Source organism: Hemitrygon akajei, chromosome 11, assembly GCF_048418815.1.
Source record: "Hemitrygon akajei chromosome 11, sHemAka1.3, whole genome shotgun sequence".
Taxonomy (NCBI): domain Eukaryota; kingdom Metazoa; phylum Chordata; class Chondrichthyes; order Myliobatiformes; family Dasyatidae; genus Hemitrygon; species Hemitrygon akajei.
This window is the reverse complement of record NC_133134.1, coordinates 3,457,340-3,473,116: the sequence shown is the minus strand read 5'-3', so window position 1 is coordinate 3,473,116 and position 15,777 is coordinate 3,457,340. Positions and strand designations below refer to the sequence as shown.

The following is a 15,777-nucleotide window of genomic DNA, read 5'->3' as shown; positions in this document are numbered from 1 at the left end:
ACAGCAGAGGTTTACTGTTTGAGTCGGACGTGCGCTAGGACCCGGTGCAGTACAGCAGAGGTTTACCGTTCGAGTCGGACGTGCGCTAGGACCCGGCGCAGTAGAGCAGAGGTTTACCGTTCGAGTCGGACGTGCGCTAGGACCCGGCGCAGTACAGCAGAGGTTTACCGTTCGAGTCGAACGTGCGCTAGGACCCGGCGCAGTACAGCAGAGGTTTACTGTTTGAGTCGGACGTGCGCTAGGACCCGGTGCAGTACAGCAGAGGTTTACCGTTCGAGTCGGACGTGCGCTAGGACCCGGCGCAGTAGAGCAGAGGTTTACCGTTCGAGTCGGACGTGCGCTAGGACCCGGCGCAGTAGAGCAGAGGTTTACCGTTCGAGTCGAACGTGCGCTAGGACCCGGCGCAGTAGAGCAGAGGTTTACCGTTCGGGTCGGACGTGCGCTAGGACCCGGCGCAGTACAGCAGAGGTTTACTGTTTGAGTCGGACGTGCGCTAGGACCCAGCGCGGGTGTGGGGCGCAGCATTATGTGAATGAGCGATACCCGCGATAGTGAGCTGTTGTTCCACCGGGGCAGCGAGCGGAGCGGCATGAGGGTCGGCGTCAGTCCTGCAGCAAACAAGGAAGGCAGAGCGTGAAGTCTGTCCCGGAGAGATCGGCAGCGGGCAGAGAGGAGACAAAGGAACGCGACTGGGACCCTGGCGGTGGCTGAGGAGGAGAGGGGTACGCTGTCACTCTCGCAGCCGCGGTCCGCCCCAGGGAGGCACCCCCTCACTTCCAACTGGGCAACAGACAGGAGAGGCTGGACGAGCCGAGGGAGCGGGAGCATGTGGAGGAGGCTCGAGTGTCCAGGAGCTGCAGGTGAGAGCGCCGGAGCATGCCGCCGCCCATTCAGGTGCTTGCGAGGAACACAAAGAGCTTCCACCCCTCCCCAGTGGTGGCTGTGGGTCTGCTTGTCGCCGGCTACCCCGGGAGGTCGCTGCAAGAGGGTCGGAAGCAGCTGCCGTTTACCCCCTCGGGATGGTTTGACACGGTGGGTTTCCCGGGCCCGGGGCGGTGTGAGGGATCGAAGCGCTTGTCAGTGTCCGCGGTTACAGCGGTAGGTTCGAGCCCTTCCTTCTCCCACACTTCGGTGTCCGCTTGTTTTTCCCCAGTTACAACCGGGAGGAGGGGGCGGGGAGTTCCAGCGCCCACCCACCGGGATCTCCCCTCCAGTGCTCGCTGTTCACCTGGGGTGTTGGCGGGTAAACACGGCGTCTCCTCGCTGATCTGTAAGCAAGCGTTCACTCTGTTAACACCCGGAACACAAAGCACAGCTCTCGGATGATTTTTGTTTCATCTGACGGATTGTGTGTCGGATTTATCCCAGTCCCGCCTACCTGTCACCCCTGTGACAGATCTTTCCACGGACTTCCGAGTTCTGTAATGCCGAGACTCAGTTCACCGCGGAGTTTCCACCCGGTTAAACTTTACACGGCTCCGATCTCGGGCTTTACCCCTCTCCTCTCCCGGAGCGCAGTACTCTGGTTTCCCGCCCGTCCCGATCATTTCAAACCGAGGTCCTTAACACAAGAGACTCTGCAGATGCTGGAAATTCAGAGTAGCACACACAAAATACTGGAGAAACTCAGCGGGTCAGGCAGCATCGACGAACAGTCGACGTTTCGGACCGAGAACCTTCATCAAAGTCCTTAATCCTCTCCATAGATGCTGCTTGACCTGCTGAGTTCCTCCAGCGTTTCCGTAAAGCGAGATCCCGTGAGTCCCCATCGAGCTGACATAAACGTCCCGGGGCGCTGCCCCCTCCCCCAGATGCTCACACAGAAGCGGCAGATGTGGGATGTTGCTGTGCGCTCACTGGCCGAGGTGTGGCAGATCCACGGGGCGCTTTGGGACATCCAGCGCAGCGAGTTTAACTGCTGGGTTGTACCGGAGAGTCTTTGAGAGACATGGTTTGTGACGGTCTCCGGTGATGGCCAGCTGCTGAGTCGGTACTCGCGGAAGGGGTGGGAGTGGATGTCTGACGAATGCTGACCCACCTAGTGACCCTGTGGAGAAGGTGGTCTTGTTTACCAGATCCTCTCACCAGTGTGTGTGTGTTTTTCTTGATCTTACTGTATTTCTGTGTGCTCCATCGGATCTGGGGTAACAATTATTTCGCTCTCCTTTACACTTGGGTACAGGAAATGACATAAACAATCCTGAATCTTTAATCCTACTCACTGTTCCATGGTAGAGACGGACAGAGTGGGGAATGGCTCATTAGTGAAGCCCTGGGAACGGAAGGTCCATCTGCTCATTTGTAGCCCATGCCACGCGAGCCGGACGCCGTCTCCCAGTGACTCAGACCATCCATCTCCCAGCATGTTTTTCTGAAAGAAGCTGGTCGAATTTGCATTTGAATGAATGGTAGAGTTTCCCAACAGTGTGGAGAGTGGGTAGCTCGTGTTGGTCTGAGTGAATACCGGGCAGGCAGGAAACAATACAGGGCTGGGGGGGGGGGGGGGTGAGCTGGCAGCTGGGTGAAGGGGAAGAAATATCAAATGCTCCGAGATAATGGAGCTGATTAAATCAGTGGCTGCTTGATGAATGTGCTGAATTTCAAATACTCTGGTTGAACCTGGCTGACGCAAATAGTGGAATTATGTCATGTCCTCAGAGAGTGGAAGTGGGGAAGGAGAGAGACAGGTGGAAGGCCTCCAACCTGCACTCCTGTCTCTGTTTCAGTGGGAAGTCATGAATATGAAGCTTGCCTGTCTTTGACCGAGATAGAATGTGTTCCATTTTGTTCAGATGCTCTCTGCTCTGACCCCCTTGCTTTCCCAGCCACATTATCTTTTGCTGTTCACTGGACAGGAGGGATTCTCCATGTGAGGGGAGGGAACAGTGTGTCACGGTTGGGCTAGTTTGGGGAATGTATGGATGCACGTCTGGAATGAAGGGGTATCCTGGTTCTGCTGAAGAGGGAAGCAATACACTGCACTGCCTGGTGTTTGTTCTGTACAAGGGAAGAACATGGGTGTTCAGAATCTGCCAGGCTGTTGGTGAAAAGAGGCTATTACATACAAACAACACAAAGGACATGTTTCAAAGATGACATCAAAATCAGACTGAAGAAAGTCAACGTTACATGTAAAAACTGGGAAGACATTGCACTCAATAGAAACACCTGGAGGAAATCTGTTCAAGAGGGAGCTGCGTGACATGAGAACGGCCTCCGGTGTGATGCAAAGAGTAAGCAGCAGCTGTGAAAGGAAAGACTGAGTAACCAGTAACCACAGTCACCACTTATTCTTGCCCACACGGCACCAGAATGTGTGGATCCTGGATCAACCTCGACAGCAGGGTTCCTAACCTGAGTTCTACAGTCCCCTCGACCCGCACCATGAACCCGCTCTAGGGTCCCCTCACCACACACCAGGAACCTGCTCTACGGTCCCCTCACCACACACCATGAACCCGCTCTATGGTCCCCTCACCACACACCAAGAATCCGCTCTACGGTCCCCTCACCACACACCATGAACCCGCTCTACGGACCCCTCACCACACACCATGAACCCGCTCTACGGTCCCCTCGACCCGCACCATGAACCCGCTCTACGGTCCCCTCGACCCGCACCATGAACCCGCTCTACGGTCCCCTCGACCCGCACCATGAACCCGCTCTACGGTCCCCTCGACCCGCACCATGAACCCGCTCTACGGTCCCCTCGACACGCACCATGAACCCGCTCTACGGTCCCCTCAACCCGCACCATGAACCCGCTCTACGGTCCCCTCACCACACACCATGAACCCGCTCTACGGTCCCCTCACCACGCACCAGGAACCCGCTCTACGGTCCCCTCACCACACACCAGGAACCCGCTCTACGGTCCCCTCACCACACACCATGAACCCGCTCTACGGTCCCCTCGACCCGCACCATGAACCCGCTCTACGGTCCCCTCGACACGCACCATGAACCCGCTCTACGGTCCCCTCGACCCGCACCATGAACCCGCTCTACGGTCCCATCGACCCGCACCATGAACCCGCTCTACGGTCCCCTCACCACACACCATGAACCCGCTCTACGGTCCCCTCGACCCGCACCATGAACCCGCTCTACGGTCCCCTCGACCCGCACCATGAACCCGCTCTACGGTCCCCTCGACCCGCACCATGAACCCGCTCTACGGTCCCCTCGACCCGCACCATGAACCCGCTCTACGGTCCCCTCGACACGCACCATGAACCCGCTCTACGGTCCCCTCACCACGCACCAGGAACCCGCTCTACGGTCCCCTCACCACACACCAGGAACCCGCTCTACGGTCCCCTCACCACACACCATGAACCCGCTCTACGGTCCCCTCGACCCGCACCATGAACCCGCTCTACGGTCCCCTCGACACGCACCATGAACCCGCTCTACGGTCCCCTCACCACGCACCATGAACCCGCTCTACGGTCCCCTCGACCCGCACCATGAACCCGCTCTACGTCCCCTCGACCCGCACCATGAACCCGCTCTACGGTCCCCTCGACCCGCACCATGAACCCGCTCTACGGTCCCCTCACCACACACCATGAACCCGCTCTACGGTCACCTCGACCCGCACCATGAACCTGCTCTACAGTCCCCTCAACACACACCAGGAACCTGCACTACGGTCCCCTCGACCCACACCATGAACCTGCTCTACGGTCCCCTCGACCCGCACCAGTTACGATCCCCTCGACCCGCACCAGTTACGATCCCCTCGACCCGCACCAGTTACGATCCCCTCGACCCGCACCAGTTACGATCCCCTCGACCCGCACCAGGAACCCGCTCTACAGTCCCTTCACCACACACCAGGAACCTGCTCTACGGTCCCCTCACCACACACCAGGAACCCGCTCTACGGGCCCCTCACCACACACCATGAACCCGCTCTACGGTCCCCTTGACCCGCACCATGAACCCGCTCTACGGTCCCCTCGACCCACACCATGAACCCGCTCTACGGTCCCCTCGACCCGCACCATGAACCCGCTCTACGGTCCCCTCACCACACACCAGGAACCCGCTCTACGGTCCCCTCACCACACACCAGGAACCCGCTCTATGGTCCCCTCACCACACACCAGGAACCCGCTCTACGATCCCCTCACCACACACCAGGAACCCGCTCTACGGTCCCCTCACCACACACCATGAACCCGCTCTACGGTCCCCTCGACCCGCACCATGAACCCGCTCTACGGTCCCCTCGACCCGCACCATGAACCCGCTCTACGGTCCCCTCGACCCGCACCATGAACCCGCTATACGGTCCCCTCGACCCGCACCATGAACCCGTTCTATGGTCCCCTCGACCCGCACCAGGAACCCGCTCTACGGTCCCCTCGACCCGCACCAGGAACCCGCTCTACGGTCCCCTCGACCCGCACCAGGAACCCGCTCTACGGTCCCCTCACCACACACCAGGAACCCGCTCTACGGTCCCCTCACCACACACCAGGAACCCGCTCTACGGTCCCCTCACCACACACCAGGAACCCGCTCTACGATCCCCTCGACCCGCACCAGAAACCTGCTCTACGGTCCCCTCACCACACACCAGGAACCCGCTCTACGGTCCCCTCGACCCACACCATGAACCTGCTCTACGGTCCCCTCACCACACACCATGAACCCGCTCTACGGTCCCCTCGACCCGCACCATGAACCCGCTCTACGGTCCCCTCGACCCGCACCATGAACCCGCTCTACGGTCCCCTCACCACACACCATGAACCCGCTCTACGGTCCCCTCACCACACACCAGGAACCCGCTCTACGGTCCCCTCGACCCGCACCAGGTACCTGCTCTACGGTCCCCTCGACCCGCACCATGAACCTGCTCTACGGTCCCCTCGACCCGCACCAGGTACCTGCTCTACGGTCCCCTCACCACACACCAGGAACCCGCTCTACGGTCCCCTCACCACACACCATGAACCCGCTCTACGGTCCCCTCACCACACACCATGAACCCGCTCTACGGTCCCCTCGACCCGTACCATGAACCCGCTCTACGGTCCCCTCACCACACACCAGGAACCCGCTCTACGGTCCCCTCACCACACACCATGAACCCGCTCTACGGTCCCCTCACCACACACCATGAACCCGCTCTACGGTCCCCTCGACCCGTACCATGAACCCGCTCTACGGTCCCCTCACCACACACCATGAACCCGCTCTACGGTCCCCTCACCACACACCATGAACCCGCTCTACGGTCACCTCGACCCGCACCATGAACCTGCTCTACGGTCCCCTCACCACACACCAGGAACCCGCTCTACGGTCCCCTCACCACACACCAGGAACCTGCTCTACGGTCCTCTCGACCCGCACCAGGAACCCGCTCTACGGTCCCCTCGACCCGCACCAGGAACCCGCTCTACGGTCCCCTCGACCCGCACCATGAACCCGCTCTACGGTCCCCTCACCACACACCATGAACCCGCTCTACGGTCCCCTCACCACACACCAGGAACCCGTTCTATGGTCCCCTCGACCCGCACCATGAACCCGCTCTACGGTCCCCTCACCACACACCATGAACCCGCTCTACGGTCCCCTCGACCCGCACCATGAACCCGCTCTACGGTCCCCTCGACCCGCACCATGAACCCGCTCTGAGGTCCCCTCGACCCGCACCAGGAACCCGCTCTACGGTCCCCTCGACCCGCACCATGAACCCGCTCTACGGTCCCCTCACCACACACCAGGAACCCGCTCTACGGTCCCCTCACCACGCACCAGGAACACGCTCTACGGTCCCCTCGACCCGCACCAGGAACCCGCTCTACGGTCCCCTCGACCCGCACCAGGAACCCGCTCTACAGTCCCCTCACCACACACCATGAACCTGCTCTACAGTCCCCTCGACCCGCACCAGGAACCTGCTCTACAGTCCCCTCACCACACACCATGAACCCGCTCTACGGTCCCCTCAACCCGCACCATGAACCTGCTCTGCGATCCCCTCGACCCGCACCATGAACCTGCTCTGCGATCCCCTCGACCCGCACCATGAACCTGCTCTGCGATCCCCTCGACCCGCACCATGAACCCGCTCTACGGTCCCCTCGACCCGCACCATGAACCCGCTCTACGGTCCCCTCACCACACACCAGGAACCTGCTCTACGGTCCCCTCGACCCGCACCAGGAACCTGCTCTACGGTCCCCTCACCACACACCATGAACCTGCTCTACGGTCCCCTCAACCCGCACCATGAACCCGCTCTACGGTCCCCTCGACCCGCACCATGAACCCGCTCTACGGTCTCCAGTGCATGATTAAACAAAGATAACGAACAGGTGCTAATGATTAATGACAACGCATTGAATGAACTAATCTGATTAGCTGAAAGAAACAGGTGTAGAAGGAATCAAACCGGGTGAAGGACAACCAAACTAAAAGGTGAGGGTGAGGCAAATGTGAGTTTAACCTTCAAATCATCAATTCTTACACCATGGCAAGAGTGAGCACAGCAACAAGACACAAGGTTGACATCCTACATCAGCAAGGTCTCTCCCAAGCAGAAATTTTGCAGCAGACAGGAGTTTCAAGATGTGCTGTCCAAGCTCTTCTGCAGGAGCATGAAGAAACAGGCGAGGTTGACAATCAGAAATGCAGTGGTTGGAAATGGAAACCGAGTGCAGCAGATGAGGAGATACATCAAGCTAATGTCCCTTCTAAACCGGAAGAGGTCCAGCTGTGAGCTCACAGAAACCACTGGCGCCCAAGTACACCCCTCTACAGTCTGGGGAAGTCTTGTCAAGGGGTCTTCATAGAAGAGTTGCTGCCAAAACGCCATTCCTCTGAAGTGGAAACAAAGCCAAGAGACTCACCTACACACAAAAACACAAGGAGTGGGGTGCTGAACATTAGCAGCAAGTCTCTGGACTGATGGGTCAAAAGTTTAAATTTTTGCTCCAACAAGACCATAAAGTACAGGAGCAGAATTAGGCCATTTGGCCCATCATGGCTGATCCAATTTTCCTCTCAGCCCCAATCTCCTGCCTTCTCCCCGTTTCCTTTCATAGCCTGACCAATCAAGAACCTATCAATCTCTGCCTTAAATATACAGAATGACTTGGCCTCTACAGCTGCCTGTGGCAAAGATTCACCACTCTCTGACTAAAGAAATTCCTGCTCATCTCTGTATTAAAAGGACAGCTTCTCCACATGCCCTCTGTCAAGGCTTTTCATCATTCGGCAGGAGGCAGTTTGTCTGTAGAACAGCTGAACAGTGCTACATGGAGGGGTGTCTGCAGTGACCAGTGAAGCACGGCAGAAGCTCCCTGCAAGTTTGGGGCTGTGTATCTGCAAATGGAGTTGGTGATCCGGTCAGAATTAATGGAATTCTTGATGCAGATTCTCGTCCATCACACAATATTATCAGGGAGGATCTGATCAGTCCCAACTTCATTCTGTAGCAGGACAATGACCCCAAACACACAGCCAAGGTCATAAAGACCTATCTTCAGTAAAAAGAAGAACAAGGAATTCAGCAACAGGAATGGAATGGGCTCCACAGAGCCCTGATGCCAACATCATCGAGGCTGTCTGGGATTACCTGGATAGACTGAAGCCAGTGAGACAGCCAAGGTCTGCAGAAGAGCTGAGGCAAGTTTTCCAAGATGCTTGGAACATCCTACCAGCTGATTTTCTTATAAAACTGCACTAAGAGAACTGATGTAGTTTTAAAGGCAAAGAGTGGTCATATCTAATAATGATTTGATTTAGTTCTTTTACTGTTTACTGCTCTTCATAGTAATTTTTTGTTGATATTTAGAAACTTTTCATTTCTCTAGTTTTCAAGGCATCTTTGCTTTACGGACTTTCTTTACACATCTAAGATTTTTGCCTGTGCTTATAAACTCCTCACTGAAATGGCATGTAATGTTATAGTGAATGAGATTGTTCCTGTGGTTTTAAAAAAAAGGCACTCCCTTCCTTCCTCTCCCTCCACTTCTACCCTCCATCTGGTGCTCTTCCTTCCTCCCAGTGGACATGGGCAACTCTCCTCTCCTATCAGATTCCCTCTTCAACCTTTTATCTTTTCCACCCACCATCTCCCAGTTTCTCACTTCATCCCCGTCCCCCACCGATCCACCTTCCCCCTCACTGAGGTTCACCTATCACTTGCCAGCTTGTACTCTCTCCTCTTCCACCATCTTCTGTTTTGGCTTCTTCCCCCTTCCTTTCCAGTCCTGAAGAAGGGTATTGGCCCGAAACATAAATTGTTTAATCCCCTCCTCCCCCCCCCCGCATAGATGCTGCCTGACCTGCTGAGTTGCTCCAGCATTGTGTGTGTGTGTGTGTGTTGATCAAGGTTTCCAGCATCTGTATAATCTCTTCTGAGGGAAGGTGTCTGGACTGAAAGAGGGGAGGTAGAAATGCAATGTCCAGGATTACTGTGTCAAAGTTGTCCCCTGCCATTGCTGGCCTGCTAATCGCTTATCTTCTGACAAATTTCCAGTGCTAGGATGAATGTTTGTGGGACCGAGCAGGAACCAAATCGGAGCTCGCACAGCATGGTGGGCGTAACCGATGACACGCAGGGTTTGACCGTGCGAAGCCTGCCGACCTCGGACATCCACAGACACTACGAGTTCATTCGAGAGCTGGGAAAGGGGACGTATGGCAAGGTGGAACTCGTCATTCATAGAGTCGCAGGTAATGTGAGACAGTCGGTTCCATACACAGGCTCAGCTGGGCTTGTAAGTGTGAACAACACACCAGATAACAGTTCTAACATGAGTGAATGCCATGAGTTTCTGATGGGTCTGTCTTTCAGCAGAGCCTCGCAGGCAGAGACAGACCACACAGAAGCAACTGTATGGTGTTTGCCAGCCTCTGGCAAACCTTTCTCTGCAGCACCTGACTGGGCACTTGACAAAATGGGGGTGTGTGAAATAGGACAGAGCCTCTGAGCATGTGTAAGAGGAGGGTGGTGAGGAGCTGCAGGGTCTGGGTACTGATGCTGGGAAAGATGGAGCAGAAGATTTGGGACAAGAGGAAGTTCATAAGTGAATGGTGGATAGGAATGTTGGACTGGGAACAGCTTCTTCCCCCAGGCTGTGAGACTAATGAATACCCTGCCATCACCGAGGTCTCGTCACTAGGACAGAGAGCTGTTTACCTGCGCTGCGCTTTATTACTTGCATTTTGAATTATATTTTATTAACTCATTTATAGTATAATATTTTGTGTGTGTACATGTGTGGGTGCACCGTGGTCTGGTGGAATGTTTTTCGTTTGGTTTGGTTACATGATAATAAACTTGAACTTGAAGTCATTCTAGGGAAGTGTGAGGAGGACACACAAGACAGGTAAGTATAAAATTAAAGAAGTGTAGTGAGATCTTGGATTGTCTATCCACAAGTCACTGCACAAAGTAAGACAAGAAGACAGTGGCAGTTATGAAAGGAAACAGGATATGCCGTTTTTGGAAACAGGAGAAAATCTGCAGATGCTGGAAATCCGAGCAACACACAAAATGCTGGAGGAACTCAGCAGACCAGGCAGCATCTGTGGAAAAGAGTGAACAATGGATATTTCGGGCTGAGACCCTTCAATACCATGTAGACCTCATTGCTGGGGGAAAAGCCCTGTTCAGTGCAGGTTACCACTTCCATTGCATCCTGGATAATGGACGACCTGACTGGCAGACCACAGCTTGTGCAGCTTCAGAGCTGTGTGTCAGACAAGGCTAGAAACAACACTGTACTGGCCCCCTTCCTGTTTACTGTGTACCTCAGATTTCAGATACAATCTGCAGAAACTCTCTGATGACTCAGCAACAGTTGGGTGTATAAAGGGCAGATGGGAGGATGAATACAGGGCCCTGGTGGAGGACTTTGTCAAATGGTGCAAGCTGAATCATCTGCAGCTCAAAGGAGATGGTGATGGACTTTAGGAAGACTAAGCCAGCACAGCTCCCTGTTACTATTGATAGTGAGGACGTGGATGTGGTGAGGACCTACAAGTACCTGGGGGTGTACCGTGATGACAGACTTCAGTGGAGCACCAACCCAGAGGCTGTGTACAAAAAGGACCTGGGTTGCCTCTATTTCCTGAAGAGTCTGAGGTCCTTTGGAGTACGCAGGCCTCTCCTTCTCATGTTCTACCAGTCTGTTGTTGCCAGTACAATCTCCTATGCGGTGGTGTGCTGGGTCAATGGCATCAACACGGGTGATGCCGACAGGCTCAATAAACTGATTAGAAAGACTGTTATAGGAGTCAAACTGGACACACTGGAGGCTCTGGTAAAACAAAGAACCCCCCAGAAAATCCTGGCAAAACTGGACAATGTTTCCCAGTCTCTGCAAGTCACCTTGACTGAACAGAGGAGCACTTTAGTAATAGACTAAGACAACTGCGCTGCTCCAAAGAGCGATATGAGGCCATTCTTGCCCTCAGCCATTAGGCTTTGTAATAAGTCAACCCTTCACCAGAGAAGTGATGACCCCTCTTGTTAGCCTGTTATTAACCTCTGTTTACCACATACTTCCATTTCAGAAAACCCTGTGTAATCTTGCCATCTCTTCGTATCTGGACGGTGTGAATGTGCACCTGTTACTGTATAATGTGCTGATTCTTGCACTACCATCTTATCACTGTAATTTTTGCAATTTTTTTTACTTGTAAATCTTGTACATCTTATTTTTAAAGTAACTTAAAATTCTTCTGATATTTGTATCTGTGCTACTGTGTAATGCTACCATGACTCTGTAATTGTCTTCATGATCAATAAAGTATTTATCTATCTTCATCAAGACTCAAGGAGTTGACATTTTAGGCCCAGATCCCTGCCAAGGTTACTGTATCAGAATATAAAAGCAGGCACATAATGCGAGGCTTTATAAGGAATTGGTCAGACCGCACTTGGAGTGTTGAGCAGTTTTGGGCCCAAGTCTAAGAAATGAAGTGCTGGCATTGGAGGAGGTCCAGAGGAAAATTATGAGAATGGTCCTGGGAATGAGAAGCATTTGAAGGTTCTGGGCCTGTACTCACTGGAGATTAGAAGAATGAGAGGGGAAATCTCCTGGCATGTCATCTAAAACTTTGACAAACTTCTATAGATGTGATGACTAGTGGACTACATTGACTAGTTGCATCATGGCCTGGTATGGAAAGACCAAAGCCCTTGAATGGAAAAGTCTATGAAAAGTAGTGAATATATCTCAGTCCTTCACAGGTAAAGCGTCTCAACTATTGAGCATATCTACACGGAGTGTCATCGCAGGAAAGCAGCATCCAACATCAACCACCCCACCATCAGGTCCCTTAACCATCACCTCTTGAATCAGAGGGGACAAGCTCACTCAACTTCACTCCAATAATGAACTGTTCCTCCAACCTGTGGACTCACTTTCAAGCACTCTTCATCTCGTGTTCTCTATTTATTGTTGCTATTTCTCAGTTTGTTGTCCTTTGCACATTAGTTGTTTGTGCATCTTGTGTGTGGTCTTTCATTCTATTGTGAATGCCCGCAAGGATGTGTGGTGGCATATACGTATGTACTTTGAATTTGGACTTTGTAAGGTGAGTGGAGGAATGTATGGGGGAATGTCAGAGGTATGTTTTACACACACAGGACTGGGTGTGTAGAATGCACTGCCAGGGGTGGTAGTGGACGCAGATACATTACGGCACGGGTCACCAACCTTTTGTAAACTGTGGACCAGTTTAATATTGACAATATTCTTGCAGACTGGGTGGGGGGGTGTGGTGTGGGTGTTAATCATAACCGGAATATAGGTGATAAGTTATAAATGGCTACACTCAATTTCGTTTCTAAAAGGGTTTATCTAACAAATTTAATATTAAACACACAGCGCATATTTTCCTCTCATGAACATAGTGATAAGTCAATAACATCATAACATTTTAAGTAACATTTGGATATTAAACACACAGCGCATATTTTCCTCGTATGAACATATAAGATCATTGCAACACACCAGTGAGAGGACAAGGTAAGGGCCGGAGGTCCCCGTACCAGGACCATGGCGGTCGCAGTCCAGGGAGAGCGACTGACTGAGTGAGAAATGCGACAGGGTGCATGCCCACCCTCCTTGTAGGCAGGATCTATCAGCCGACAAAAGTTTGGCTCGAGGGATGACTTTCAGTAGATCGCAGCGAGGTAGCTGCTCTGCTACTTATGAAACCCTGAGCCCGAATTAGGTCTGCGAATATTTTAGCACCGGGTTCCCCACGAACATTCGGTGTGCTAAACGGGTTTAGAAGTGGTGTCCATCTGTCCGCGCTCCAGGCCAGTAGCAATGGCACTTCCCGCTGGTTGCGCGAGGCAGCCGGTTACCCGAGGCCAACCAGTGATCCCTGGCGCGAGGGTATCACTGTGTTTAGGCGACTGATGACCTCATGTGCGTAATGACCTTGCGTGCGTTCAAGTTCAACAGTGAATGAGGAAAGGTGCAGCTGACTCATATCGTTAAATCATATTGTTTCCTCATGGCCCGGTGACTGGTCCATGGCCCAGTGGTTGAGGACCACTGCATTAGGGACAGTTATGAGACTCTTAGGCAAAGAAAAATGGAGGGCTAAGTGGAGAATGTTAAAAGGTTGGCACAACATTGTGGGCCGAAGGGCCTGTTCTGTGACGTACTGTCCTAAGTTCCGTGTTGTGGCGACCGGGTGGATGAGGCTGAGGGATGTTGGAGTTGGTCTACGTGTTGTTGCAAGGCGTGTTCACTGGATTTGCTTGTCAAAGACCCAGGTCAGTACCCTGTCTGAGTTTACCACTTGGACTTTTTCAAACAGTGATCAGAGGTGAAGCCACTGAATTTCTCTCAACTCGCTTCCCCACTTCTGCCAAGCAACCTGACACAGTCACAGCCCGGACATGTAAAAGGGTCCAAGGGTGTCGTGTGTCAGTGTTGAATGCACTGAGGGTCACTCCCTGTCAATGCACACAGCCTCGCCTCCTCCAAGCCCATTGTTAACTCGCTGGCTGTGGCGGGGAGCTGGCTGAATGTTGTCAACAAAGGGAGAATTCTAAATGTTTGAAAGAGATTGTACAATTGACGCCTCTGCTTCTGACTATGCTCTGAATTCCTTAGCTCCTTTTAATTACCGGTAGCCTATTTTTCAATGATGTAAGACAGATGCTGTATGTAGGTCAGTTAGAGCTTCCTCCTGGCATGGCTACTGCTCTGACCAAGTAGAGATTGTTAGAGCTGTGAAGCTCAATTTTATTTATTTTATTTAGCGACCCTGGTTCAGAACTGACCTTCCCAGCAGCCGACCTATTTAACCCTAGCCTAATCAGAAGACTGTTTTACAATGATCAATTAACCTACATGTTTGGAATGTGGGAGGAAACTGGAGATGCCAGAGGAAAAACGTACACACACACACACACACACACACACACACACACACACACACACACACACACACACACACACACACACACACACACACACACACACACACACACACACACACACACACACACACACACACACACACACACACACACCTACCCTGTACAAACGTTCTTACGGACAGCGGTGGAATTAAATTCTGAGCAGCAGTAGCGTTGCACTAACCGCTACACTATCGTGGTGCTGTTGAACCCTGGGCCTTGCTCGCAAACTCATAGCAACACTTATTCCAATCTAGCTCTGTGCTAAGATGTCCGAGAGGCAGGAGTAAATCAGATACTCGAGTGTAAAACAGCCCTGCAAAAGGCTTTCACTGTTTCCAAGCCATGACGAGTTGGTTAATTGCAGCAGAGAGTTCAAAATGTGAAGATAATGAAATAAAGATTAGTAGTTCCACTTTGTAACACAAGAGATTCTACAGATGTTGGAAATCTTGAGCAGCACACGAAATGCTGAGGGAATTCAGCAGGTCCGGAAGCATTAATGGGCATAAATGAACAGTTGAGATTTCGGGTTGTATCTCTTCATCACAGATAATTCTCTCATCCTCTCTCACATACTGTTCTGTTCATCTCTGATTGACAAACAGTTCTTGGGGACAGGATCTCAATATAACCCAAGGACTGGTTGTATTTCAGTCCTAAATGGCCTACAGCTTCATTTGAGACTTTAACCTCTAAATCTAGACCGCCTCCAGGGCATATGACCTCCTGACACCCATCCTGAACTGCGCTTGTGAAACAAATGATACACTTGAGTCTCCCATCTGCCATCAGACTGAACTTTAATGAACAGAGGGTAGAGGTGGCAGAGTAGTGTAGCAGTTTGTGCAAAACTTTATAATTCCAGTGATAGGGGTTCTATTTCCCCCCGCTGTCTGTAGGGAGCTTTTATGTTCTCCGCGTGACCAAGTGGGTTTCCTCCAGGAGCTCCAGGTTCCTTCCACAGTCCAAAGGTGTATAGGTTACGGTAAACACGTTGCAGGCATGCTAGGGTGGTGCCAGGAGCATGGCGCTTGTAAGCTGTCCAAGCACGATCCTCAGACTGTGTTGACCAACACAGTTCGAGATGTTCGTGGTTGCGGCTGCAAGTGTTGTTACTCTCCTGCCGTGAACTACTTCATCCCTCCTCTATGGAAGACCCATATTGGCAGGAGGCAGTCTGGTGAATACTGGTATAGGTAGCCTGTTCAGAACCATACACCATAGTCCAGGAGTGCTTGTTCCGAGATATAGTTGGGTGTCAGTACCCAGCAGCAGTGCTGGCTATGCTCATCAGCAATCCTCGAGGTATAACCTCAGCCAATGCAGCTGACTTTCACCACAGCCTTTTC

The 15,777-nt window shown here is 52.8% G+C and overlaps 1 protein-coding gene across 1 annotated transcript in view; it reads left to right on the top strand.

The window, feature by feature from the left end:
- The first annotated feature begins 522 nt into the window (after positions 1 to 522).
- Positions 523 to 15,777, top strand: part of sbk1 (SH3 domain binding kinase 1) — a 40,845-nt gene continuing 25,590 nt past the window's right edge. Inside the window, exons 1-2 of the mRNA XM_073060058.1 lie at positions 523 to 860; positions 9,512 to 9,708. Of these exons, the coding sequence (XP_072916159.1) occupies positions 9,519 to 9,708 (190 nt within the window). The 5' untranslated portion in view covers positions 523 to 860; positions 9,512 to 9,518. The remainder of the gene's footprint in view (positions 861 to 9,511; positions 9,709 to 15,777) is intronic.